The sequence below is a fragment of the Rhodnius prolixus genome, unplaced genomic scaffold (assembly GCF_049639745.1).
Source record: "Rhodnius prolixus isolate KJV_2025 unplaced genomic scaffold, Rpr scaffold_16, whole genome shotgun sequence".
In the NCBI taxonomy this organism is placed as follows: domain Eukaryota; kingdom Metazoa; phylum Arthropoda; class Insecta; order Hemiptera; family Reduviidae; genus Rhodnius; species Rhodnius prolixus.
The window spans coordinates 3,473,493-3,500,026 of NW_027411616.1; the positions used below are offsets into that span (position 1 = coordinate 3,473,493).

At 35.1% G+C, this 26,534-nt stretch overlaps 1 protein-coding gene across 13 annotated transcripts in view; it reads left to right on the plus strand.

Annotated features, from left to right (window-relative positions):
* The window catches only part of sd (TEA domain transcription factor 1 homolog scalloped), a 318,794-nt gene that overhangs the window by 242,482 nt on the left and 49,778 nt on the right, over positions 1 to 26,534 (plus strand). For 11 of the 13 annotated variants that reach the window (XM_074134411.1, XM_074134410.1, XM_074134405.1 and 8 more), the window contains one exon: positions 20,505 to 20,656. In XM_074134411.1, the coding sequence (XP_073990512.1) occupies positions 20,505 to 20,656 (152 nt within the window). The remainder of the gene's footprint in view (positions 1 to 20,504; positions 20,657 to 26,534) is intronic. The other 2 variants (XM_074134407.1, XM_074134409.1) reach the window with 1 other exon arrangement.

Sequence of the window (26,534 nt, forward strand, 5' to 3'; positions counted from 1 at the left end):
TCACGCTCCTACCTGTCAATCACTGGCTGGGAAACACATATGCCACCACCCCAACTGAGGCCTTTCTCTTAGCTGGCTTTTACACAGGTCACTAACTCCTTAAACAATCTAGCCCTTTCCTTTCTAGTTCAGATACAGACCGGCCCTTTTGTCTACACAGTGGTGGCCTGTTACCGGCTTTAGTCGCTTAACCCCTAGAACAATCTAGGCCTTTCTTTTCTGCCACAAGTAGATACCGCCCCTTTTGTTTATGCAGTGGCGGCCTGTTACTGACTTTGGTCGTTCAACCTCTAGAACAACCTAGGCCTTTCTTCTCCGCCCAGGTCAACTTCGTTACACTGCCCCCCTCTTAGAACTGTTCGTCCCGAACAGAAGTCTCCTTCGTGACGTGCGGCAGCAATTGGTCCAAGTGCACCACCTTCATCTTGGATCTGGGCGTAGGTTGGATCTCGAACACCAGGTCGTTGAGCAGTGAGACAGTGGTGTAAGATCCTACCCAGCAACCTAGGAGGTTTTCCCTTTTTGCGGACACGCTTGTATGACCAAACTTTCTCCCCTCTCTGGAACGTTCTTCTAATGCCCTGCCTGTCGTACGATGTCTTCGTCCGGTCACCATCCTGTTCCGTCCTGCCACGTACCTTTTCCCGCGCAGCTCTCCACTTACGTCGAAGTTCCACAGCATAGCTGTTCACGTCCGACTCGTCCGTCTCTGGGCTGCCAAATAAAATGTCACTGGGTTGTCGACGCTCCCTACCAAACGCAATGCTTGCAAGCATTCGCACTTTGGTCTCTGGAACTGCTGAACGGTACGCCATCTTTAGGAGAGGCGTGTATTCTTCCCAGTCCTCCTGATGTTCATTCCCCAAAGACCTCTGATGGCCCTCTATTGTCCTGTTGATTCGCTCCCCCATGCCGTCAGAGTGAGGGTGTAGCGGCGTCGACCTTGTCCTCCTGACGCCGAGGATCTTGTAGACCTTCGTTGTTGCAGCTGCCGTTGACGCGTCCTGATCTGCCAAAACGTGTGCCTCTGCCCACTTACTGACGTGGTCCACCGCAACCAGATTACAGCGCATTCTTCTTCTGTAATCAGGAGAAGGTCCTGCCATATCGAAGGCTATCTTGAGCGGTAACCCAACCTTGTCCTGCCTCAGGGCGCCATTGGTTTTCCGGCTGGTTCCCTTTCTTGCTACCCACTCGGTGCTACGACTACCCCAGTCTACACCGTCCTCGTGGTAGCCTACCAAAGAGAACCGCTGCCTCCGCTTGGCCCATGCCCTCTTCACTCCAAGGTGACTTCCGGTGATACCTCCGTGAATTCCCGATAGCCCTTCTTCCCTTTTCGACCCTGGCAGGAGTACTTTATCTCCCTCTTCTTTCCTCGCTGTCCACGCTTCAAGGCACTCTTCCACAACTGGTTTAACAAAAGTTCCCTTACCTTGCTCTTTCTCTTCCTGCCCTCCGCAGTGTTCTAGCACTGCTATGCTTTCTTTTTCCCACGCAGCTTCCTGAACTTGTACAAGGCAATGTCTTCCTTTAATCTGGTCACATTTACCTCCAGTGTCCGACCTGATTCCTGCGTCGTCCTTGCTGCCTTCGTCTTCTTCTTGTATGTTGTCTGTTTCGGCCTTCCTTTTTCCTGGTATCTCGTTTTCCCTTTTTATTTCTCCATTTATTTCATCTTTGCCGGTTCTAATCTCGAACCGCCAGTTTTTCAAACCTTCAATCATCTCACTTTGGGTTTTTTTCATGTTTTTCAGACCTTCTATCATCTTATCCTGGCCCTTTTTAAACTCATCTTGGCCCTTTTTCATTTCCCTCATCAGTGCTATTAACTCATCCATGTTCTGCTTCCTGGCACTCACGGGCATATAACACTCGTCAGTTCTCCACAACTTTCCGGCAATACACTCGAACTAATCGAATCACACTTACTCGTCTAGCGGCTTTATCAAATCCCACTTCTGACACCAATGTAAAGTTTTTCCCCAAAAAAAAAACTTTGCTTACACAACTAGTGCCTGCCACTAGTTATTTTATTATATGTGGGTTTGATTAAATAATAAAACTCGCTAAAGTTGTAAGTAATAACCTGATTTATTAACACATTACCTTTACTCACATTAACATTTACTATCAACTAACGCTATTCATTACAGTCACCATTTACAACAGTCACAACAGTTTACTGTTACTTACTCACTTCGTAACGCCACAAAACTGTTCCCCGACTGACCACTGGTCCGCACTGCACCGAATTGCACTAGTCTCAGCTGCACTAAAACAGCTCTAACCATCAACTGACTAATTTCCCAACTAGCTACCACTGAAGCACTCCACAACACTGACTCTCTCTAACTATGTCTCAACACTGACTCTCCAAGACTAACTCCAAACTACAAGACTGTAAAACTCTTAGAACTCCTTAAAACTCGATTAAAACTTGATTGAAACTTGATTGAAACTTGATTGAAACTGACTTCTCCAGCTGTGTCGGCCTCCTTTTAACTGCGTGCCTCCCTCCAACTGGGACTGCCCTCCTCCAACTCTCTGAGCATAAGTTTCCACGCCCTCCTGACGTTCATTGGCTGGAGAAAACATACTGCCACCACCTCAGTTGGGGCCGCCCTCCTCCTACTCTCTGTCACGCTCCTACCTGTCAATCACTGGCTGGGAAACACATATGCCACCACCCCAACTGAGGCCTTTCTCTTAGCTGGCTTTTACACAGGTCACTAACTCCTTAAACAATCTAGCCCTTTCCTTTCTAGTTCAGATACAGACCGGCCCTTTTGTCTACACAGTGGTGGCCTGTTACCGGCTTTAGTCGCTTAACCCCTAGAACAATCTAGGCCTTTCTTTTCTGCCACAAGTAGATACCGCCCCTTTTGTTTATGCAGTGGCGGCCTGTTACTGACTTTGGTCGTTCAACCTCTAGAACAACCTAGGCCTTTCTTCTCCGCCCAGGTCAACTTCGTTACAATATTGTAAAGTTTTTCTTGTCCTTTTACTAAGAAAACTTTACTTACACAACTAGTGCCTGCCACTAGTTATTAAATAATATGTGGGTTTGATTAAATAATATAACTCGCTAAATTTGTAAGTAATAACCTGATTTATTAACACATTACCTTTACTCACATTAACCTTTACTAGCAACTAACGCTATTCATTACAGTCACCATTTACAACAGTCACAACAGTTTACTGTTACTTACTCACTACGTAACGCCACAAAACTGTTCCCCGACTGACCACTGGTCCGCACTGCACCGAATTGCACCAGTCTCTGCTACACAAACAAAGCTCTTCTCACTAACTGACTAACCGCCTGACTAGCTATCTCTGAAGCACTCCACAACACTGACTCTAACTATGTCTCAACACTGACTCTCCAAGACTAACTCCAAAACTCACTGACTGACTAGAAACTACAAGACTGTAAAACTCTTAGAACTCGATTAAAAACTGACTTCTCCAGCTGTGACTGCCTCCTTTTAACTGCGTGCCTCCCTCCAACTGGGACTGCCCTCCTCCAACTCTCTGAGCATAAGTTTCCACGCCCTCCTGATGTTCATTGGCTGGAGAAAACATACTGCCACCACCTCAGCTGGGGCCGCCCTCCTCCTAATCTCTGTCTCGCTCCTACCTGTCAATCACTGGCTGGGAAAACACATGTGCCCCCACCCCAACTGAGGTCTTTCTCTTAGCTGGCTTTTACACAGGTCACTAACTCCTTGAACAATCTAGCCCTTTCCTTTCTAGTTCAGGTAGAAACCGGCCCTTTTGTCTACACAGTGGTGGCCTGATACCGACTTTGGTCGCTTAACCCCTAGAACAATCTAGGCCTTTCTTCTCTGCCACAGGTAGATACCGCCCTTTTGTTTATGCAGTGGCGGCCTGTTACTGACTTTGATCGCTCACCCCCTAGAACAATCTAGGCCTTTCTTCTATGCCCAGGTCAACTTCGTTACAATATGCATATACACGATGTGAGGAAAAAAGAGGACTCGAGAAGAGGGAAGAAAGAAGAGGACCCAGAAAGAGAAAGAAAGAAGAGGACCTTGGTAGAGAGAAGAAAGAAGAGGACTCAGGAAGAGAGAAGAAAGAAGAGGGCCCAGGAAGAGAAAAGAAAGAAGAGGACCCAGGAAGAGAGAGGAAAGAGACGGACCCTGGAAGAGAGAAGAAAGAAGAGGACCCAGGAAGAGAGAAGAAAGAAGAGGACCCAGGTATAGAGAAGAAACAAGAGGACCCAGGAAGAGAGAAGAAAGAAGAGGACCCAGGAAGAGAAAAGAAAGAAGAGGACCCAGGAAGAGAGAGGAAAGAGACGGACCCTGGAAGAGAGAAGAAAGAAGAGGACCCAGGAAGAGAGAAGAAAGAAGAGGACCTGGTACGAGAGAAGAAGAGGACTCGGGAAGGGAGGACCCGATAAGAAAGAAGAAGAACCGGGAAGAAAGAAAACAGAGGGGGACCCCTGAAGATCGACCTGAGAACCCTAACTAAAAAGCAATTTGTAAACTTTCATTTTGATATTACTTTAATTATCTAATCCACCGGAAAACAAAATTTAGATGTGGTTCCAAATAACAACAAAAAGTAGTTAGTAAAAGTTTCGTTCCGTTAAGAAAGTGTTAACTTTTATTTGTTCAAAGTACGAATGTACACCCTTTTAAAGGAGGGTTTTCCCTATTTTTTAAGGAAAATTTAGGAATGCTATCTTTTATAGAAAAAGATAAAAAAATTGTTGGGAATAAATTTTTGTATGCTTCATTCAAATTGCAATAAAATTTTAATTGAATCCGTTTCAAATTGAACTCATCGTTATTTTATATAAAATCTATTTGGTTTATTTTATTAAGACGTTTCATGAATAAAGGGAATATCTGATGAATACAAATATATTTTTGTCCAAAAATGATATGGTTTACAAAATTTCATTTTAATTTATTTGATGTTATTTGATAAGACTTTAAAAGTTCTTAAATCAACTTTAATTCTTAAAGCAAACCTATCATATATGTTATGGTTAAGATTGAGATCTTCATTTCAGAATTCAAGTAATATGATTAGTTGAATTTCAACCGAATTGTCACAGTAATATGCCAAAAAAATACATTTTGAAGTAAAATTATTAGAAATAAAAAATGATCTAATAATAATTATTAGAATTCCTAATCTACCAAAAATGTAAACTTTTGTTTTGTCTTTGATAAGTTTATCTCATATAGATTTAATTAAAACGTCCTCACTTTCCACCCATTTAAATTCTACAAATTATAGATCTTGAAACACTTTTAAGCACTTTTTAAGATTATTCAAATCAACTTTAAAAAATTAACAAGCACGCGAAAGCTCAAAGTAAATTTCATGATCATCAGTTTAGAATGTAGTATGTTTTAAATAAATTTTACTCTCATTTCTTCATTTCAATTTACAAATTAATATCTACTAAATACTTTGTTTTTTTTTTTAAATAACTTGAATTGGTGCTTAGTACTATATTAAAATTCTGTATTCAAAATGTTTTATAACTTCTTTTCAAATTTATTTACCATATGGCATTAAAAAAATCTATAAATTCTAGTCCAAATTATTGTTAAAAATAAGAAGTTTACGTTTTTAATGAATACCTACCAATAATTACTAAAATATTTAACCTATAATTATATTATCAACTTGCTGTCTTAAATTATTTAAAAATATCTTCAACATTCTTTTTTAACAATAAATTTAAAAGTAAAAAGCTCAAAATTATTTTTAAAATTAGTTATTTATTGCATAAAAGTTTAGAGCTTTGAGCATAAAGTGAAACACGAACTATTAAGTGCTCAACCCAATTGTGCTTTAACCCGTCTAATAATTACAAACTATATTATTGAATATCCAATTTGATTTTTTTTAAATAAATTCAATTGATCACGTATATATAAAAATTTAACTTGAATTTGACAGTAATAAAAGGGTTTTTGAAAAAAAATCTTTGAATTCAGAATTCTAATGATAGTTCTACATGCGAAATTCTATACATAAATCTATTAAAAATTGAATCGAAGTAGAGATAGTAAACATTTAAAGAAATCAAATTTTCAAGTTAGAATTCAAAGTAAATGGGTCAGTGATCAAAAGTCACTGATACGATACTCTATTGAGATTTATTAATTAATGCAGCAATACTTTAATTAAATTAAAAAAATTATTAAATATTTAATTGAAAGAAAATAAAAGCTAATTAATTGTATTAATTCAATTGAATTAAAAAGTTTAGTTGATTAGGATAGATCTTAGTCTCCCATAACCTTCCTCTTTTTTAACCAGTAAATAATAAAAGCAAATAATTTTATTTTTTAAACTGCAGCTGCATTGGTCTCAAGTAATGGCTGCCCACTTTAACATGCTAACCTGATAGTTTCTAGTTGAAATAAAATTTAGGCTTTTTTACTTTTAATGTAAATTATTATTTGAAAAATAATTTTAATAATTTTAGTTTAATATTAACCCATTATTAAAAAATATATAAATATTTTTTGAAATATACTCGTGTACAGCATTAAGAAGTATAACCTTCCGCGAGAAGGTTATACTATTATCAACAAAATAGTTCCATTGATGATTTAATTGATTATTAATATTCTTATTCTTTATAACTGTATTTTTTTTTTGCAACAGCATAGATGAAATAGATTTCGAGAAAAAAGTTGTTGAAAATGAGCAAAAACGGCATTTTTTAGAAATAGTTGTTGTTCTTGTTGTTACCTTTTTTGTAAACAACGTAGCGCCTAAACGCGCTAACCGATTTTCATGAATGAGGTGTCACTCGATTCGGAATTTTATGTAGATGTACCTTTTGGGGGTCTCGACGTTGTATTTAAAATGTGGGAGGAGTTAGCCCCATATATATAAGGCCCCCTTCAAAATTATTATTACTAATTACTCTGCAAATCTATGCCCGATTTTCATAAAAATTGGTAGGATGAAAGGGTTAGGACTCCTCTACGTAACATTAAAGCGACGATCTGCTCTTACACCTGTCTTAACACCCTTAGGGAAGTACAGCAATCGTTTCAAATTATCGACGCGTTAACCGATTTTCATGAATGAAATGTCATTCGAATCGAAATTTTGTACAGATTTGCATTTAAGTCTCGACGCTGTGCCACCTTTTGGCGTTTAATCAACCCTTATACTTAACTTTTTAAACTGCAAGTTTTTGTTTAGGAGTTATAAAGCGATGTTGATCTGAAATTGAGCGCGATTTAAAAAGTGTTGAAAACTGATTGATTATGATTTAAGGCTAAATAATTTAATTACTTTTCCTTTGATTTCATCCGCCACAGTAGGCATATTTATGGCATCCCTAACGGGCTTCGGACTTACATTTACATCAATTTATTGCTTTACTTTTAAACTGATTCTTGTTGTCTATACTAAGAGTGTTTCTAGGAATAGAAAAGTGGAAGAAGTAAATTTCTTAGTAAATTTATGGACAACAGTCTGCGATATTGTACATTATTGTCGACGAGACTAGGTTTCCGCGCCAAAAATCATAAATATAGCATGTTCGAACATTTTTTCCCTTTCAGAACAAGTTAATAAATTTTACGTTGAACGTTATTTAATGTTATTTATTTCCTATTTTGGAATTTTCAACTTAAAATTTATTAACCTTAGGAACTTATTTTGAATGTAAGGGTCCAATATGTCCAAGTGTACCTAGGTCGTCATATGGCTTAGCCATCAGCGAAAAAATCTCAAGTTTGTCCAAAGACAAACTCGAAGCCCAATACAAAACTCATTGAAACTTATTTTGAACGTTATGAAATATTGGAATATTTTACATAAATGGAGCCCAGTCAGTTCTCAAGAACTCAAGAGAGGACTAACTGGTTAGTAACTTAAGGGCGCAGGTATAAATTTGTTAAATCTTCAGTATTATGAGTTATAAATCCTAACATTTATCTGCAACATTAATTAAAATTAAATTTCGAATTAGACCTCAATCCGACTACTCTTTGTGTTTTTTAAATGAAATTGATGCAACAAAATTCAATGGAATTAAATAATTTAATTGTAATTTCTCAATCGTTGGATTCAAGATATTCATTGTAATAGCTTACCCTTAAACAATTCCGCAAATAATATAGTATACAATGAAAATGTCTGCTAAATGGAGTTTTTGTGTTTATACATACATGTATATTGGAAGCACCAGGTTACCCCAATCAATTTCATCATTTACAAAATAGTACTTCATCGAAATATGCCAACAAGGTTACCTAGTTAAGAAATTTTGACCCTACTTTATGGTACTTAAATTGTCCATATTTTAGTGTTGGTTATAAAAATGCATACCAACTTCACAGAGAATTTCCCTGATAAATAAAGTGCTGAACATACGAGTAATCTCTATTGCTTTAGAAGTTGGTATGTTGGTAAAAAGAGAGTGCGTCTAGTGAGGTCAGTTTGTAGCCTGAACGTCGGTAGTTTGGTCTATGAAATCTTAAAAATCAAATGAGTTTCTGGTGATGTATGCACCAATCTTTGTGCTAAAAATGTAAAACTAATAATAATGTTAATAAATAAGTAAACAATTTTTGTAAACTACCTTCGATATCAAATCAATGCCTATTGTAATCTGTTTCTGTAAAAAATATGTTGAACAGTCCTGAAGATGACTTAGTGTACATGTCTTTCTTTTATTTGTATTATTTTGTTTTTAACCCTTCCAATCTAGCGGAGTCTGCGTTAAAACAGACTTTAATGATGATTGTGAATTGGATTTGTAATATTGAGGCAAATGAATTTTGCATCGTATTAAAGTGGTTCCCCAAATATGAATTTCTTTGAAAACGCGATAACGAACTGGAAAGTAGCGATTTCTGAATGTAAGCTTCGTGACGTAAAAGTAATTGATGTTTGTTGCGAGCAATGGTATTTGCAAATTTTAAAAATAATTAATTCGTGGGCAAGTTGCATTCCTGATAGAGACGCAAAGTTAGAGGGTGGAAGTGCGCAGGAATGCAGCCCCACATGACGTTCTTTCATTTTCTTATCCTAGGGCTTCCCAACTCGCAGCTTCTGTCTTCACTAATTGCACATTCTTGGCATAGTTGCCCTCCATCCTTCAACTCACTTCCACTTATTTTCGCGCCACTCTGAACCCGGCACTCCAACCTCGTATCCCCCATACTTCCAAACAAATATCATTATTCTACTTACATGGAAGTGTATCAAATTTATGCTTACGCCAAACCGTAATCATCCAAGTTTAATGCCTTAATAAGAACTGGAGAAAAATATTATTTACTGGTTTTTTAAATAACTTTTTAACTTAATAAATTTTAACATCTGCGTCGTAATAGAATCAATTACCCCATTCAGTACTTCAAACCCTGCTACACAAATTCTGCACTACGTATGCGAATCGAATATCTCAAAAGAGAAAACAGTGGAATGATTAAGACCGTTTGGTTTAGTCCCACCAAACGCATCTTTACAGCCTCTCAAATTTTATTACCAGAGATATTTTTTATACCAGTGGTTTTATCATTGTTGGTATCTCATAAACAAATAATGATACATTACCTTTACCAAAACTGGAATGGTCTGAAGATGCAAAGAAAAGTAAACATTATTTATATTTAATGCGAATAGTTCGCTTTTGTGATAATATTGTTTGTGAAGTCGATTTCTTATTAAATATGGCACAATTGGCGGCTGGCTGTCACGTCGAAATGTAGAATGCAGCGAAAGTTGGTTTGATAAATTGTGCTTCAGCTTGACTCTTTCATTATCATATTCGATTTCCGATAAAATGTCATACTTAAAATATAATAATCATTAAAAAAATGTATGTTTGTTTGAAAAAAAAACACTATTTTATTAATTCGTTTAATCAAATTAATACTAGTAAAATTAGTAGCGAATTTTGGAAGGGAATAAGATATTTAAAGGTTTAAAAAAACTTATCTTAATGTCTAATAACATTAACAGTATTTCTGATTGAGTGATTCATTTTGAGAACTTAAATATTTTTTCGGTAGCCTAAGCACAGATTGGTCTTGAGGATTGTTTGGACGATTTAAAGTTTAACATGGAATAAATCTAAAATGAGGATTTTTAAGAGTGGCTGTGTAAACTCAAGAAGTGGTTCTTGAGTGGTGCCGAAAATGAAAATATAAATCGTTATAATTGTTTAGCAATTAGACATTCTTCTAAACTCTGCATGAAAAATAACAGCGTTAACCTCTGCGAAGCCAAGTTCGGTTATGAAGCAGATTTTCTAAAAATAATTATATATCCTTTTGCAAAAATGACATTAGTAGATCTATTTCCTATGGAACACAAGTCTCGGGAGTCTAAAAAAAATTTTGTTTTTTCATTAAGAAATTTTTTGATTTGCCTGAGTATACATACTACATCATCTTTTATTTATTCCGAAATGGGCTGTCCATCCATTTTTTCCCATTCACTTAATCTGCATTATAATTATGTTAATACAGTTATTAACTTATTTAAAAGTCTTACGTAAGATTAGGAGGGCAGTAAACTGATGCTATTGTCAATTGGAAAGAGTTTATTGGGAGAGAGATGACTGTTGATTGAAGAGAATTGGTAGGATTAGTTGGGATCAGATTGTGTTGAAGACAGTTTTTTATTAGAATTGCAGAGCCCCCTATGGGCAGTATCATCAGGGTGATCAGTTCTGTGGATAGTGTAGCCGGTTATGTTGAAATAAGATCTGCTGATATGTCCAAATTGTTGGCATCGTTTGCCCTGAACGATTTCAAATTGTTTCTGAGGCTCTTCAACTCGAATGCGTGTCAGAAGTAGGCCACGCGGGCTGTTAAACTCCTAGCACCCAAGACCACATGTACTGACTTCTAGCACTCACTGGCTTCTCTCAGCACGCCTCTCTAGACACGGAGTCTGCACAATGACATATATACACTACCCCTCAAAAGCATTTGCCCACACAATTTTTTCCCATTATTTACAATTAACAGTTTTTAGTTGCCAGATTTTGTTCTGTTCATTAAATCGATTGCATAACTATTGCTAACATTTAAATAGAAATCATTCTATTTATCTAAAATATCTATTCTATCTATTCTAAAATATCTAGTTATATAAACTATTCTATTTATATAAAACTATCATAATTTAAATGTTATATTTGAAACAATTAGTAACAACAAACAGAATTACGGTTAAATTGTACGTACGTTTAGAGCTGCATCTTTAGTTTTCATTTTTAAAACATTAGCAGTTTATTTACTTTTATTGTTTGCTTTATGTTTTTTATCTTGACAACAAGAGTATTAAATATAATTTGCATTTTATTGTAGTATTTGATTATCAGCGCGTTATAGCGTTTGCTAATTGGTTGTATAAAATTATTGTGTTTTAATTTAGTTGCTTAAAATGGTTAAATCAAAGGAAATCTCTTTGGAAATGTGCTGTCAAATAATCGCATTCCATAAAAGAGGAAGAAGCAATCGGAAAATATCAAATTAATTAAGCATTTCAAGAAGAACTGTTGATTATAAAGTCAATAAATGTGGGTGTGAGCTAGCGCTCAGGGACGCCTAAAAAAAATAAATAAATAAAAAATAAAGTCAATAAATGTGGGTGTGAGCTAGCGCTCAGGGACGCTTAAAAAAATAAATAAATAAAAAATAAGGTCAATAAATTTGTAACCAATGGATTTGCCAGAACTCGCTCTGAAGATATTAGTGTTCAGACCATACAGGGGCGCCTTCAAAAAACCATAACTATTGTGGGATGAACTGTACCGGAATGTGAGGAAATCTGCTCCATCATCTGAACATCACCTCTGGAGTATCCTCCAAAAAAGAATGGGTTAAGATTCAAAGCGGCTATCTTGATAAAAGGATTTCTTAAATTGGTTGTGCGGTAACAGCTGTTAAAAGGAGGCTACATTGATGAATCGCCAGTCAAAAAAAATTACAAATTTTTATATATTACTATTTATAATCAAAAACATAATATTTTGTTTTATATGATTCTTTCATTACTTTGTAACACTTAAAATTCATGATTTTCGATGAAAATTGATGTGGGAAAATACTTGTGAGGGGTAGTGTATCCGGTAGGACAGTTGTATAAGGGTTGATCGTCAAAAACTGCACGAAAAAGTGTAAGTTCAAAAACACCCAACTTTGACAATTTTTTTCTCTTTTTCTATAAAAGATAAAATTCACAAATTTTCTTTAAAATACAGGGCAAATCCTCCTTATAACTGTAATTTTTTTGCAACAACATAGATTAAATAGATTCCGAGCATTACGTTGCTGAAAATGGGCAAAAACTTTCAGAAAATGTTCTTGTTCTTCTTGTTGTTGTTGCTGTTCTTGTTACCTTTTTTGTAAACAACGTAGCGCCTAAACGCGCGAACTGATTTTCATGAAAGAGGTGTCATTCGATTCGGAATTTTATGAAGATGTGCCTGTTGGGGGTTTCGACGCAGTACATCAAATGGGAGAGGAGTTAGTCTCATAAATGTGACGCCACTTCCAAAATTATTATTACTAATAACTCAGAAAAACGTTACTCGATTGTGATGAAATTTAGAAGGATGAAAGGGTTAGGACTCCTCTACGTAACATTAAAGCGACGTTCTGCTCTTACACTTACTAAAGGAAAGTTTTGCAATCATTTAAAATTATTGTTTCGTGAATCTATTTTCTTCAATAAAGTGTTATTTGGTTCAAAAACTGATATAGATTTGCATTTTTAGAGGTCTCGACGCTGTATATCTTTTAGTAGACGAGTTTGCCCCACGCAGGTAAGGCCCTCTCTAAAACTATTATTACGAATATTTCTACACGCTGCGATCGAATTTGCAAAAATTTAGCACGAAGAAGCGGCTAAAGCTTCCCTACTTGACTCTAAAGTGCTACTATGCTCTTACACCTACTAAGAGGAAATTCAGTTTAAATTCTCTTTGTCCGTTTGCGGAGAAGAACTGTAATTGCAAATGATTTTTCTTTCCCCTCTTTAGAAGTTATTGTGATCACAGCATGTTTTCTCTTACATCATTTAAGAGGAAGTAGTGTTATGAAAATTTATCTTACTGTTCTTATCGGAAGGTACTGGTAATCGCAATTTTCTTTCTATTATCCCTCTTAATGGGTGGTAATTGTTCATCACTTAATTCCGCAATATTTCTCCACTCTCCGCCTTCTTCCCACCAACTTGTCGCCATTCCTCCATAACTTGTGTGAGTTTTTTTCTTCTTAGATCTTCCAACTAATTATTCCCGATACCCATATATTTAAAAATCATTGGATGTATATAAATTTGTACCAAGCAAGGAACAAAAAGAAAAATGTATCCAAAAGATACAAAAATCTACTTTACAAAAACTTAGTTTTAAAAGTTAGGCATAAGGGTTGATTAAACGCCAAAAGGTACACAAATCAGCAAGTACCCAACACTTCATTTATCATAGTATCATATTTTTTAGAATGTATTAGATGTCACAGACCATTATGCTGGCTTTTTTCACCCATAAATATTTTTATGTTGGAATAATAAAAGATGTATCTCGTCATCATAGTTAGTATTAAAGAAGCATTTCATTTTAATTCTATTCCAAATTATTCTTGCGATTTATCTTTATTGTGAATAATCATCACATTCACTCGCACATTAAAAAGAAAAAGGGAAAGTTGGAGTTGGTCTATTACTGATGTAATTTGAATCACGGAGTTACAACGAAATTTTTGTCTTGAATTCGTCTTAAGTGAGCACAAATTACACAGTTAATCACAAATAAATAATACTTGTAATTATTATTCATTCATTTTCAAACTTCAATCTTCTATGCAATGTAGCCCTTTAATTGAGTCCTTGTTGTAAAGAAGTTTTATAACCAACTAAAAATATGCATATCTATTTTATATAACATTGTGAGGAGAACACCTAGATAACAATGCAATTGAAGAACACTACATTAACATTTAGTATTAACAAGCTAGATTAATTATTAATTACATATTATTTTTAACGCGTAACTACTAGGTAAAGTACCAATCAGTTTATTTGAACAATGAACTTAAACCGACGATTTTTACTTCCTTCTGCTGCGCTTAACTTGCACTTAAATCAGACGTCAAAAACAAAAACAAAATAAAGTCGGTATGTACGTTGGTATATGCATTTTTAATTTTTAACGTAAAACAATTATATTTTTCATTAACTATTTTTTTGTTTAAACCTGTGCATGAATAGTTTAGTATCTCCTATAGCAATCTAAATTAAATAGTTGCTACTAATTACTAAACAAATATTTTATGCATGAAAATGGCCAGCATAAGGGTCTGTGACATCTCATATGTTACATTCTAAAAAAGATTATACTAGAAGTAACAAGAGTTCATTGCGCCCACCCCCACCCCAAATTCTAGAAGTATGAATGAAATGTTGAGTACTTGCTGATTTGTGTACTTTTTGGCGTTTGATCAACCCTTATAACTGACCTTTTAAAACTGTAAGTTTTTCTAAAGAAGATATATCCAGTACAACACTAAGTCCATTTTTTCAAAATTTATTTTTTAATTTTTCTAATCAAAATTATTGTTTTTTTGTTACCCAACCATCTGTTAACGTGAATCTATGTTACTTATTATCCACCGAAGATTTAAACAAAATAACTTCCGTGGGTTTATAAGTAAGAAAAAACCGCGAAAAACTCTTTTATTTGTTCTCCTGTAAAAAGTTATAAATGTGATATAGTGTTGTACACCTCCGAGGTACTGATGTATAGAGGTTTACAACTTATTTTAAAAAATGTGATGAGAGTTGTATGTTTAAAGAAAATGCTTGGAGCTATTTTATTGAAAATCCTTTCAGCGGCTAATTTGGACACAAGTTTGCAGTCGGGTTCAATGGTCGTACCTAAACCAAATATGGAAACATAACAATAAAGAAAAATTAGTTATTAACTGACACACTGATCAATTTATAAAATAAATATTTTAGGTTCAGGGAACCACAAAGTGTAATCTCTGAAAGTGCAATACTTAATGCTGCTGATTGCAAATCCTTTCGAAGGAAAGGTAAGGAGCGATTTGGTTTAAACTAAATTTTTAGAGAGTAGCATTAAGACGAACGTTAGACAGTATTGGTGCAAGAAGAGACGAACGTTAGACAGTATATGAAATATGAAAGTGTACTTATAAGAAATTACTTAGAAAGGGGACTTCATCAATACACAAATATATGGCTACAATCGATTTTTTCCTGGCTGGTTCATATTAAATTAAATTCGAGATAAGAAGAGGCTTTGTTTTGCTACGTTTTGCCTTGCACTTTTCTGGGGAGGCCGCCTGCTGATTCATTCAAGTTAATCAGAGGGGAATTATAGCTGAAAAAGTGCCTCCCCAGTCTCCTCCTTAATTCAATTAGTTCTAACCTACCTTACTTTTAATAAACTCGCAAAAATCTCTTTATTCCAGTACACAATGACTTAGAACCCATAATTAGTTTCTTATTACTTGGGAAAATGGTGTGTAAAAGACTCAAACTACAATTCTTATTATCTCACACATTTTATCCCTCAGAATTTTAGAAAAACTCTAAATTCTCACTAACTTTATACCTCTATAAAACTGTATTTCCGTTGAAATGACAAATCAGAGAGTTGCTCCTCCTCCCGGAATAAACCTAAAAAAGCAAAATCTTTTTGGTGGGGAGTTTTGGTATGTAAATTAAATGCATTAATTTCTCATTTTAGAACTGTTCTTAAATTCAGCATGCATTAAAATAATTTTTATATATACATATATTGTTTCTGATATTACAGAATGATTTAGGCAACATGACCTCTTTAAGCTATAAAATTAACATTAATAAGTTATTTAAAAAAATCTCTTGCTATCTTGATAGCATCTATAATTTATTGTTAATTTTGTATTTGTTCTAGGCGATTCGGACCTCCATGAATCTATCAACAACCGTTACAATCTGAAAAACAAAATGTTTTTTTTAGTTTGTAAGTCTAAAGATGAACTCGAAGTCCAAAACGTTCTGTATTTTAGTGTAGTATTAGCCAGGGAACGAAATTATTCGAAAGCCCTAATTTTCTCAGACATCGAGGTGGCTCTACTGGCTGGCTATCAATCCTAAGAATTTATTTCAAGAGAGTGTGGAACTCCGTGGATACGTATTAGACGAGTATATTTTTCTGGGTGCCGTTCAGGGCAAGAGAATAATGAAATGGCGCTGGTCTAGTTTGTTAAAGTTCCTAAAGTACTTCAAATGACCTGAGCCGTTTATGGCATCGCATTGCCAAAACGCAATGGTAGATAAAAAACAAGAGGCAGGCGAAAAGTTCATTCGTTAATACACCATCTAGACGAGGGGCCATTCGCATAAATTTAGACCTCTTGTCGGGCAACTGTGCAAGCGCATTGCATTGGCCTATCGACGGTTAGCTTATATGTATAAGTTTGTCAAAAAGAAGAAAATACATCACTGCACCAGTAGTCAGAAAGTCCTATACAGCTGAAAGTTCTGCTTTTTGGCAAAGTTAAACTCTTGCTTCAGGTGTCACACTTCAAATTTTTAAGTCTAACGAAACATATTACGTACTGTAAAAGTGTTTCAGTTATGTTTCTATGCAGTTCTAGGAGAGTTAGCAAGTAATGTTAATGTTGTCTTAGACCTGGAACTTCTGAATTAAGTGTGTAGTTTAATTACATTTTTATTGCAGTTTATAGAAAAACTTTTATTTTTAAAACATTTTCAGGGGTTTCGACTCCTTACATCACGACTGCGCCTATGTGGGACGTCAAACGGATATTTCCCGTGAATACTCAAAATGGGAAATTGGAAAAATCCTAACATTTTTCCAACGTGTACGAGAAAATAACTATGGAAACTCATACGACTTTCGTTTACTAAATTCTCAAGGTCCAATCCAAACTCAAACTCTGAATGTTTGAAACACTTTTTCTTACTAACATCACACTCTATTATTCAAATTACTCTTTAAAATCTAGAATAATTGTATCTAAGTTTACAGTAACAGATCTATGTTTATAGATGTAAATGCAAACATCGCATGCCCCTTCGTCTTCTCACGTCTCGTCTTTTAGGGAAAGTTTTCTTAATGAATGAGGAAAGCAGTATCGCAATCACTCAACCAATCTCTCAGACACGTCGCGACCATTGAGAGCCCGCGCCGCTAATCAACGAAGCTTTTCAGTATAGAAGCTTTCTCCCGAAAAACGGTCTCCCAAAGCAGTTCTCTGACGGCAGAGCGCACGTCATTGACTGCAGATTGACTGGAAAGGCTGAGGGTCACTGGGTTTCCCTGCCAACTAGTTTCCCTGCGACTAGAGTCAGGAGACGAATCTGCTTCAGATGACGAGTGAGAGAATAGGGAACGCGATCGTAAATTGCGTAGCACATCCTCAACTAAAGCCTTAAGTCAACTCGGCAACCTTTAACTGACTCGAGCATTCTACTAGGAAAAGAGAAGAGCAGCTCTTGGTTTACATTTCTGTTCCCGCGAAGTGTGACTTCTGTTTCACGCTTCGACAGCCCACGCAACTCCTGCAAATAACTTTGATGGCAGTAATTCGCACCGAGGGATCATATACGGACACGGTGAGCTCACTGACGGTGAACATCCAAACCTCACCTCGTGGAGAAGGTCCAGCTAAACTCCAGGTACGCAATGTCCGAATGGTCAGAACTAGAGGACGGTCCAGCCGTCGCGGTCGGGTACAACGCAGCAGGACGATCTGCATTGACATTGTTGAAGTCTGCTAAAAATAATCTGGCCCATTGAATAAGATAATGGTTGCCCGCTGATTCCTATACCTATCGTGGAGTCTGGCTTTGCTCATAGAGTCCTGTGAATGTTAGCCTTCAGTGTAGCAGCTAGTCTGTAACAATTTACTCTTTTCCCAAAAACTTAGACTTAATTGTTACAATTTTTCCCCAAATAAAAATCGTTTACGAGGTTAGTGAAAATAAAGTATGAAAGCTTCTCGCCAGTAAATTTATTCAGTTTAAGTTCAGCGTTATTGATTGGTACATTGCCTTATAAGCGAACTCGCAGTTATGAATATAATCATTAATTCCAGCAGCCCAGCACTTTTTGCTTTCTTCTATTCAGCGGTTCCCACTCTTTTTTCATTAGTGTACCCCTTTATCTGATTGTTTCCTTAGTGTGTACCCCTAACATATACATATATATAATATATAAATAAAAAAAAATAAATAATCGTATTCTTGATTTTACGTATTGTAACTTTAAATTAACAGCAAAACAATCTGAATATAATGTGTCTTGTAAAGAACATACACATATGATATGTTCCTATTAAAAAAATCATCTATGAATAGGTGAACATTTCAAACCAATAACTATTGCAGGGGTGGTAAATTGAAACAGCAAAGCGTTAATAAAAGAGAAGTAAATTGTAGCGGACCATGTGCAATATTAGTCAAAACTAAAGCAACATTTTTTCGAATTTTTACATTTTCCGACATAATAACTTTTTTTTTCGTACCCCTAAACAATCTTTCGCGTACCCCAGTTTGGGAACCGCTGTTCTATACCAATTGTGGCAAACATATTGTAACGAAGTGACTTTAGCACCCTCTCTTGAAAGATAATAGAACCTTTAGTTCGCTAGGGAGCCACTAGGAAGAGCTAGCATAGAAAGGCTAGGAAAAACTAGAATGATCTGGAGCATTCCACTCTGAGTAGAGTAACGTAGTTTTTGCCTAGCTTACACTGTAAGCTTCTAGTTAATTGCAGAACGTACTATGACAGTATAAAAAGCAAAAGAGCGGCGAAAAAGCGGAGAAGTCACTATTGTAGGTTTATGTAGTGAAGTTATCAGTGTGTAACAGTGAACTGTTGTCAATTTAGTGAATTAGTTCCTGTAAAAATAGTCCTGACGCTAGTACATCTTTTGCTTTGTAATAAATCAGAGTTGTTAACGGTTAAGCGTGTTTTATCATTTACGAGCCTACTTATTTACTAGTGGCAGTCACTGGTTCTAATTCAACTTTAGAAAAGAAAATTGTACAATATTTTTATTACGTCAGTGTATACAGGGTAACCATGGTTACAGGCTCCACCCACGTTTTTTTTAACGGCGGGAAATTTCGAAAAAATAAAAAACACGTATTCAATCATTTTTAGTCTAGTTTATTTTCAGTGATTGACCCATTTTTTTAAACCCTTGTATCTCAAGATACAGCATCCAACTTTTGTTTTTCAAATGGAACGTTATATTTTTTGTTGCATATTTTTATAGTATTTGAGCTCCTAAAAAACACAAAAAATTTTTTTTTGAAATCGGTTAGGTTTTTCAAAAGTTATGGTAATTTAAAATATGAAAAACAAATTTCAGTTTACTGTCAAAATTACGTTATTTTTTTTAAAGAACCTATTTAAACTGGGCACATCCAACGGATAGGCAAGCCAAGACTCTGGACTCCCACGCTTTGCTTGTAGCAGCACTTATGGTGGCGAAGTCAAGATCTAGGCAGGCTAGAGTTATTCAACGTTCAGGTTGTTTTTTCTACAAACGTTTTGTGTGGAGTTTTAGGAAATCAACTAATCGGCCCATACTTAACTTAACTTAACTGGTGCAAGGTATCTAACTTTTTTTTTAAGAGACATTTTGCCAGTTCTGCTTGAAGATGTTCATCTACAACGTCGGCTAGATATGTATTTTCAACAAGATGGTTGCCCGGCACATAATGCGAGAGTTGTTCGAGGTTACCTGGACAGAAATTTCCATGAAAAGTGCTTAGGGACTCATTGTCCCATCCAATGGCCACCTCGATCTCCGGACTTGACCCAAGTGGACTATATTTTGTGGGGATACCTAAAAAATAAAGTGTAAAGTATCCTTAATACCGTGGCTTCAGTCGATGATCTGAAACGTGGAATAACTCTAGCCTGTCTAGATCTTGACTTCGCCACCATAAGTGCTGCTACAAACAGAGCGTGGGAGTCCAGAGTTTTGGCTTGCCTTTCCGTTGATGGTGCCCACTTTGAACAGCTTCTTTAAAAATAACGTAATTTTGACAGTAAACTGAAATTTGTTTTTCATATTTTGAATTACCATAATTTTTGAAAAACCTAACCGATTTCAAAAAAATTTTTTTTGTTGTTTTTAGGAGCTCAAATACTACAAAAATATGCAACAAAAAATATAACGTTCCATTTGAAAAACAAAAGTTGGATGCTGTATCCCGAGATACAAGGGTTTAAAAAAATGGGTCAATCACTGAAAATAAACTAGACTAAAAATGATTAAATACGTGTCTTTTATTTTTTCGAAATTTCCCGCCGTTAAAAAAAAAAGTGGGTGGAGCATATAACTCTGGTCAGCCTGTGTATATATATATTCATGTTTAATTTGTATAGGTAGGAGGCAGCAGCTCCAACCTGCTTTCCTGGAGACGCCAAAATCGCTCTCAGTTTTGAACTAAAATGTTTACTTTATTTTTAGGAAGAAATGAGCTGATAGCTCGATATATCAAGCTGAGAACAGGTAAGACGAGGACACGGAAGCAAGTCAGTTCGCACATTCAGGTGTTAGCCAGGCGGAAGCTGAGAGAGATTCAGGCCAAGCTGAAAGTGGTCAGTACACCAGCTCCACAAGTAATCTTTATTTTCATTTTCGTAACTACTTATTTCATTTTTATTTAGTTTGAATTTCAGAACTTTTTTTTAAGAATTTATATTTTGATATCTATTCTTTATTTTATATTTATTGCCACATAGGCCACTGAATCTTAGAAGGTCGTGTACGAAGTGAGAAGCTTCAAGTGAGGTTGAACGTTAGGCCCAGTTGGTGTGAATCTGGCCAAACTGTCACAGACCTATACAGAGTATAGAGCGGAATATGATAGCAGGTGAAAGTGGATGAGTTCCGAAGTCCTCTTTTGTGCAGGAGATTAGGTGTTAGGAAAAACAAAAGAAAACACTAACTGGCTGACTCAATTTCTGCCTCCCAGACCCAAAAAGTCTGGTGATTTCCCTAGCCTATATTGCTTGCACAATAGTAGCAGACGTACTACGACCCTACATCAGTGTTCCGCAATCAAAACCAAATGCTAATATTGATTCCGTCTAACACACCACAAGTTTTATGAGTTTATTACAAATCGTGCATTTTCAAAAATCAGAGAAATATTTATTAACATTATTGCCGGGGACATTAACAGTGACATGGAATTCTATACTTGTAATTTTAATTCAAATTCAATTTAATGAAATCAAATTTTACTCCCTCTGTTTTTTATGCCAGTTCTTCCCTCTATTTTGTAGCGAAATTGAAGAACTAAATATAGTTTAAAACCATTGGCGTAAAAAGTTTTCTTTTTTTAAATCACAGAAAATCTTTCAACAAAAGGGAGTTCCACTATTTCAACAATGAAATAGTTTTTTGTACACAATAAATTATTTTAAAAATCGTGGCTCACTTTTATGAAATAAAAGCCATCACAACAGTGCTCTCTAGAGTCTCACGACTTTAAAAATTTTAATAGAAAATTCTAAAATTTCAACTCAAAATTTAAATTGTTATATCTCGCTATTAAATGTACAAATCTTAGAGAAATTGAACACAATAGCAACTAACTCTCAAGAAAAAGATGTAATACGAAGTTATAGTTAGATTAGAAGAAGGAATTGGATTTATAAAAACAAAGGAATCATCAAAATTTAGACCATTTTATCACGCTTTCTAAAGTTCAAATCTAACTGAAATAGTAGATAACTACTACCTCAACAAATTGATGATATATAAACGTTCTAAATCTAAAGTGGCCAACCAAAATGATCTTGCGGGCCACTTAGGAAATTCATTATAAGCCTACGGGCCGCTTACAAAATTATATGTCTATCTGTTAGACTGGACAGACTACAAAAACTTTAAGCAGTGAAAAGTCAAATCATAATTTGTTGTTATTATTATTGTTTTGTTATTATACATACATATAAACATAGATAATATAATAATGACAATTATGAGATGGTCGAATAATATTTAATTTATTTAATTAGTGAGATATTTGTTTCTAAATTCTTTCACTTTATCTCTTACAAGTCGATCGCAATGCGCGTGTTTGCACAACATTGATGTTGCAGGTTTTCATCCGTTAAGTTCGAGCGTGATTTCTTTGGTAAATTTCATTTTCGAAAAAAAAGATTCGCAGGTGTAAGTTGATCCAAATGCGTTCACAACTTTTTGTGCTAGATTTCTCAGATTAGAAAACTTTTCTTTTGAGAAATAGGTGTTATAAAAACCTGTTTTTGAATCTGATGTTTGAAAAATGGATTTTAGTTCATATTACATTGTAAGTCAATTTGGAGATAATAAACAAATTTTGTAAAATTGTGATGAATTTTGCGGGCTATAAAATTATTCAAGGCGGACGGCGGGTTGGCCATCCCTGTTCTTGATAGATTACAAGAGATATAGTAAGTTGAATTTATACAAACCATCGAGACCCAAAAACTTTGAACCATTATTTTTCGCTCTAATGTTAAAATCTAAATGAAATTCTACACAATAGTAGATAACAACTGCTATCTCTACAAATAGATGTAACATAAACATTCTAGATAGATTAGAAGAAGAGATATAGTAAGTTGAATTTATACAAACCATCGAGATCCACAAACTTTAAACCATTATTTTTCGCTCTAATGTTAAAATCTAAATGAAATTCTACACAATAGTAGATAACAACTGCTAGCTCTACAAATAGATGTAACATAAACATTCTAGATAGATTAGAAGAAGAGATATAGTAAGTTGAATTTATACAAACCATCGAGATCCACAAACTTTAAACCATTATCTTTCGCTCTAATGTTAAAATCTAAATGAAATTCTACACAATAGTAGATAACAACTGCTAGCTCTACAAATAGATGTAACATAAACATTCTAGATAGATTAGAAGAAGAGATATAGTAAGTTGAATTTATACAAACCATCGAGATCCACAAACTTTAAACCATTATTTTTCGCTCTAATGTTAAAATCTAAATGAAATTCTACACAATAGTAGATAACAACTGCTAGCTCTACAAATAGATGTAACATAAACATTCTAGATAGATTAGAAGAAGAGATATAGTAAGTTGAATTTATACAAACCATCGAGATCCACAAACTTTAAACCATTATTTTTCGCTCTAATGTTAAAATCTAAATGAAATTCTACACAATAGTAGATAACAACTGCTAGCTCTACAAATAGATGTAACATAAACATTCTAGATAGATTAGAAGAAGAGATATAGTAAGTTGAATTTATACAAACCATCGAGATCCACAAACTTTAAACCATTATTTTTCGCTCTAATGTTAAAATCTAAATGAAATTCTACACAATAGTAGATAACAACTGCTATCTCTACAAATAGATGTAACATAAACATTCTAGATAGATTAGAAGAAGAGATATAGTAAGTTGAATTTATACAAACCATCGAGATCCACAAACTTTAAACCATTATCTTTCGCTCTAATGTTAAAATCTAAATGAAATTCTACACAATAGTAGATAACAACTGCTATCTCTACAAATAGATGTAACATAAACATTCTAGATAGATTAGAAGAAGAGATATAGTAAGTTGAATTTATACAAACCATCGAGATCCACAAACTTTAAACCATTATCTTTCGCTCTAATGTTAAAATCTAAATGAAATTCTACACAATAGTAGATAACAACTGCTAGCTCTACAAATAGATGTAACATAAACATTCTAGATAGATTAGAAGAAGAGATATAGTAAGTTGAATTTATACAAACCATCGAGATCCACAAACTTTAAACCATTATTTTTCGCTCTAATGTTAAAATCTAAATGAAATTCTACACAATAGTAGATAACAACTGCTAGCTCTACAAATAGATGTAACATAAACATTCTAGATAGATTAGAAGAAGAGATATAGTAAGTTGAATTTATACAAACCATCGAGATCCACAAACTTTAAACCATTATTTTTCGCTCTAATGTTAAAATCTAAATGAAATTCTACACAATAGTAGATAACAACTGCTATCTCTACAAATAGATGTAACATAAACATTCTAGATAGATTAGAAGAAGAGATATAGTAAGTTGAATTTATACAAACCATCGAGATCCACAAACTTTAAACCATTATTTTTCGCTCTAATGTTAAAATCTAAATGAAATTCTACACAATAGTAGATAACAACTGCTAGCTCTACAAATAGATGTAACATAAACATTCTAGATAGATTAGAAGAAGAGATATAGTAAGTTGAATTTATACAAACCATCGAGATCCACAAACTTTAAACCATTATTTTTCGCTCTAATGTTAAAATCTAAATGAAATTCTACACAATAGTAGATAACAACTGCTATCTCTACAAATAGATGTAACATAAACATTCTAGATAGATTAGAAGAAGAGATTTAGGGTGCGTTACACTAAGCGACCACAACGACCACGCTCACGACCGCGGTTTTGGCCGTTCCACTTGCTTGCGAGCGTTGCGATCGAAAACCCAAGTGGAATGGACTGTGGGCGTTTTAACCGTTCATGTAAACATTACATATGGCGGCCTCGAAAATAAGTTAGAAGCTTGAAGAGGTTGTTTTTTAATTTTAACCCCGTTTATAAGCAGTTATAATAAACTTTATTAATTATTGGTAAAGTTGACTTATATTAAAAATATATAAATAATTCAATTTTTTATATTACACTTTATTGGAGTATTTATAAAATTTACGTTTAAATAAAATTAAAATGTCTTTTGTGGCAACAATTGGATATTTATTAATGCAACGTAATAATGCTTTAGAAAGTTCTTCATCTAGTTCCGATGAAAAGTGGAATGCAATTTTACAAAATCGCAATGATGAAAAGCGAAAACTTAGGCCACGTATTATTAGCTATCAGTGTAATTAATCTTTATTCAGATGAAGAATTTAAAAGTTATTTCAGGTAAATGATTTTGTGTTATTCAGTGATTTAGTGTGTAAAGGGATAAGTAATTATTTATTTATTTTAGACTTTCGAGAAACACATTCTATTATTTACATGAAATAATACTTTCATTTACATGAGATAATTTTTTCGGTCGCCATCTTTTGTTTTAAAAATTGCGCCATATTTCTGAACGCCCACTTCGACCCAGCTCTATAGATGGGGCGTTGTGGGCGGCTTCGCGTTAGCGAAAATAATGACGTCATTATTTTCGCTCACCTAAAGAGCTGGGTCGAAGTGGGCGTCCAGAAATTTGGCGCAATTTTTAAACGAAAAGATGGCGACCAAAAAAATTATATCAGGTAAATGAAAGTATTATCTCATGTAAATAATTGAATGTGTTTCTCGAAAGTCTAAAAAAAATAAATAAAAAGAAAAATTACTTATCCCTTTACATACTAAATCACTGAATAACGATCAATTACACTTAGATAGTTAATAATACGTGGCCTAAGTTTTTGCTTCTCACCATTGCGATTTTGTAAAATTGCATTCCACTCTTCATCGGAACTAGATGAAGAACTTTCTAAAGCATTTGTTGGAGCATTGAGTGGTAACTGGGTAACGAACACATATTGCATTTACCAGGGTTAAGGGTAACGCCAAGGTTATCTAATCTTTGAAATATTTCACGAAGATGGCAGCGGTGTTCGTCTTCATCACTTGAGGCTACCAAGATATCGTCGACATAGACGAAACAATATGGCAGGTCCCTAAGTATTGGGTCCATAAATCGTTGGAAGGTTTGGGCGGCATTACGCAGCCCGAAACACATCCGCGTGAATTCGTAAAGGCCAAATGGCATAATTATAGCCGTTTTGCAGATATCTTCTTCCGCTACGGGAATCTGAAAATATGCTTTAACCAGATCTAACGTAGAGAAGACTTTCTTGCCCTGTAAATTGTTGCGAAAATCTTGTAGGTTGGGTACACTATACCTATCCCGGGATGGTTTGCGAATTTAGTTACCTATAATCTCCACAGGGGCGAAAGGTGCTATCCTTTTTATCTACCACCTTAACGGGTGGTGTAACGGGCTGGCCCATGGACTCCTAGATGTGCGGCATATTCCCTCCTCCATCATGCGTTGGAATTCCTCTTTAACTGCCTTATACTTTGCTGGGTGCAATCGGCGAGCTTTAGCGTTTACTGGACGTCCGGTGGTCTCTATAACATGTTGCACCTGGTGTTTAACTTCTCTAGTCATCGCATTTGGTCTGATTATCCCTGGGAAATCCCTCAGGATATCTCCATATTTCAGACTTTCTGGAAGTGTTGAAATCATATGAACGGTTTGGCTTAAAACTTTTCCGAAGGAAGTGCGTCCTGTTTTTTTGTCAATGAGCTGCCTACTGTTTAGATCGACCAGTAACTCGTACGTGTACATGAAATCTGCCCCTATAATGGGTTTGGGAATGTCGGCGACCACAAATTTCCACTTGAAAGTGCGCCTTAGCCCAAGGTCCAAAGTGCCTGCTCGTTCACCATATG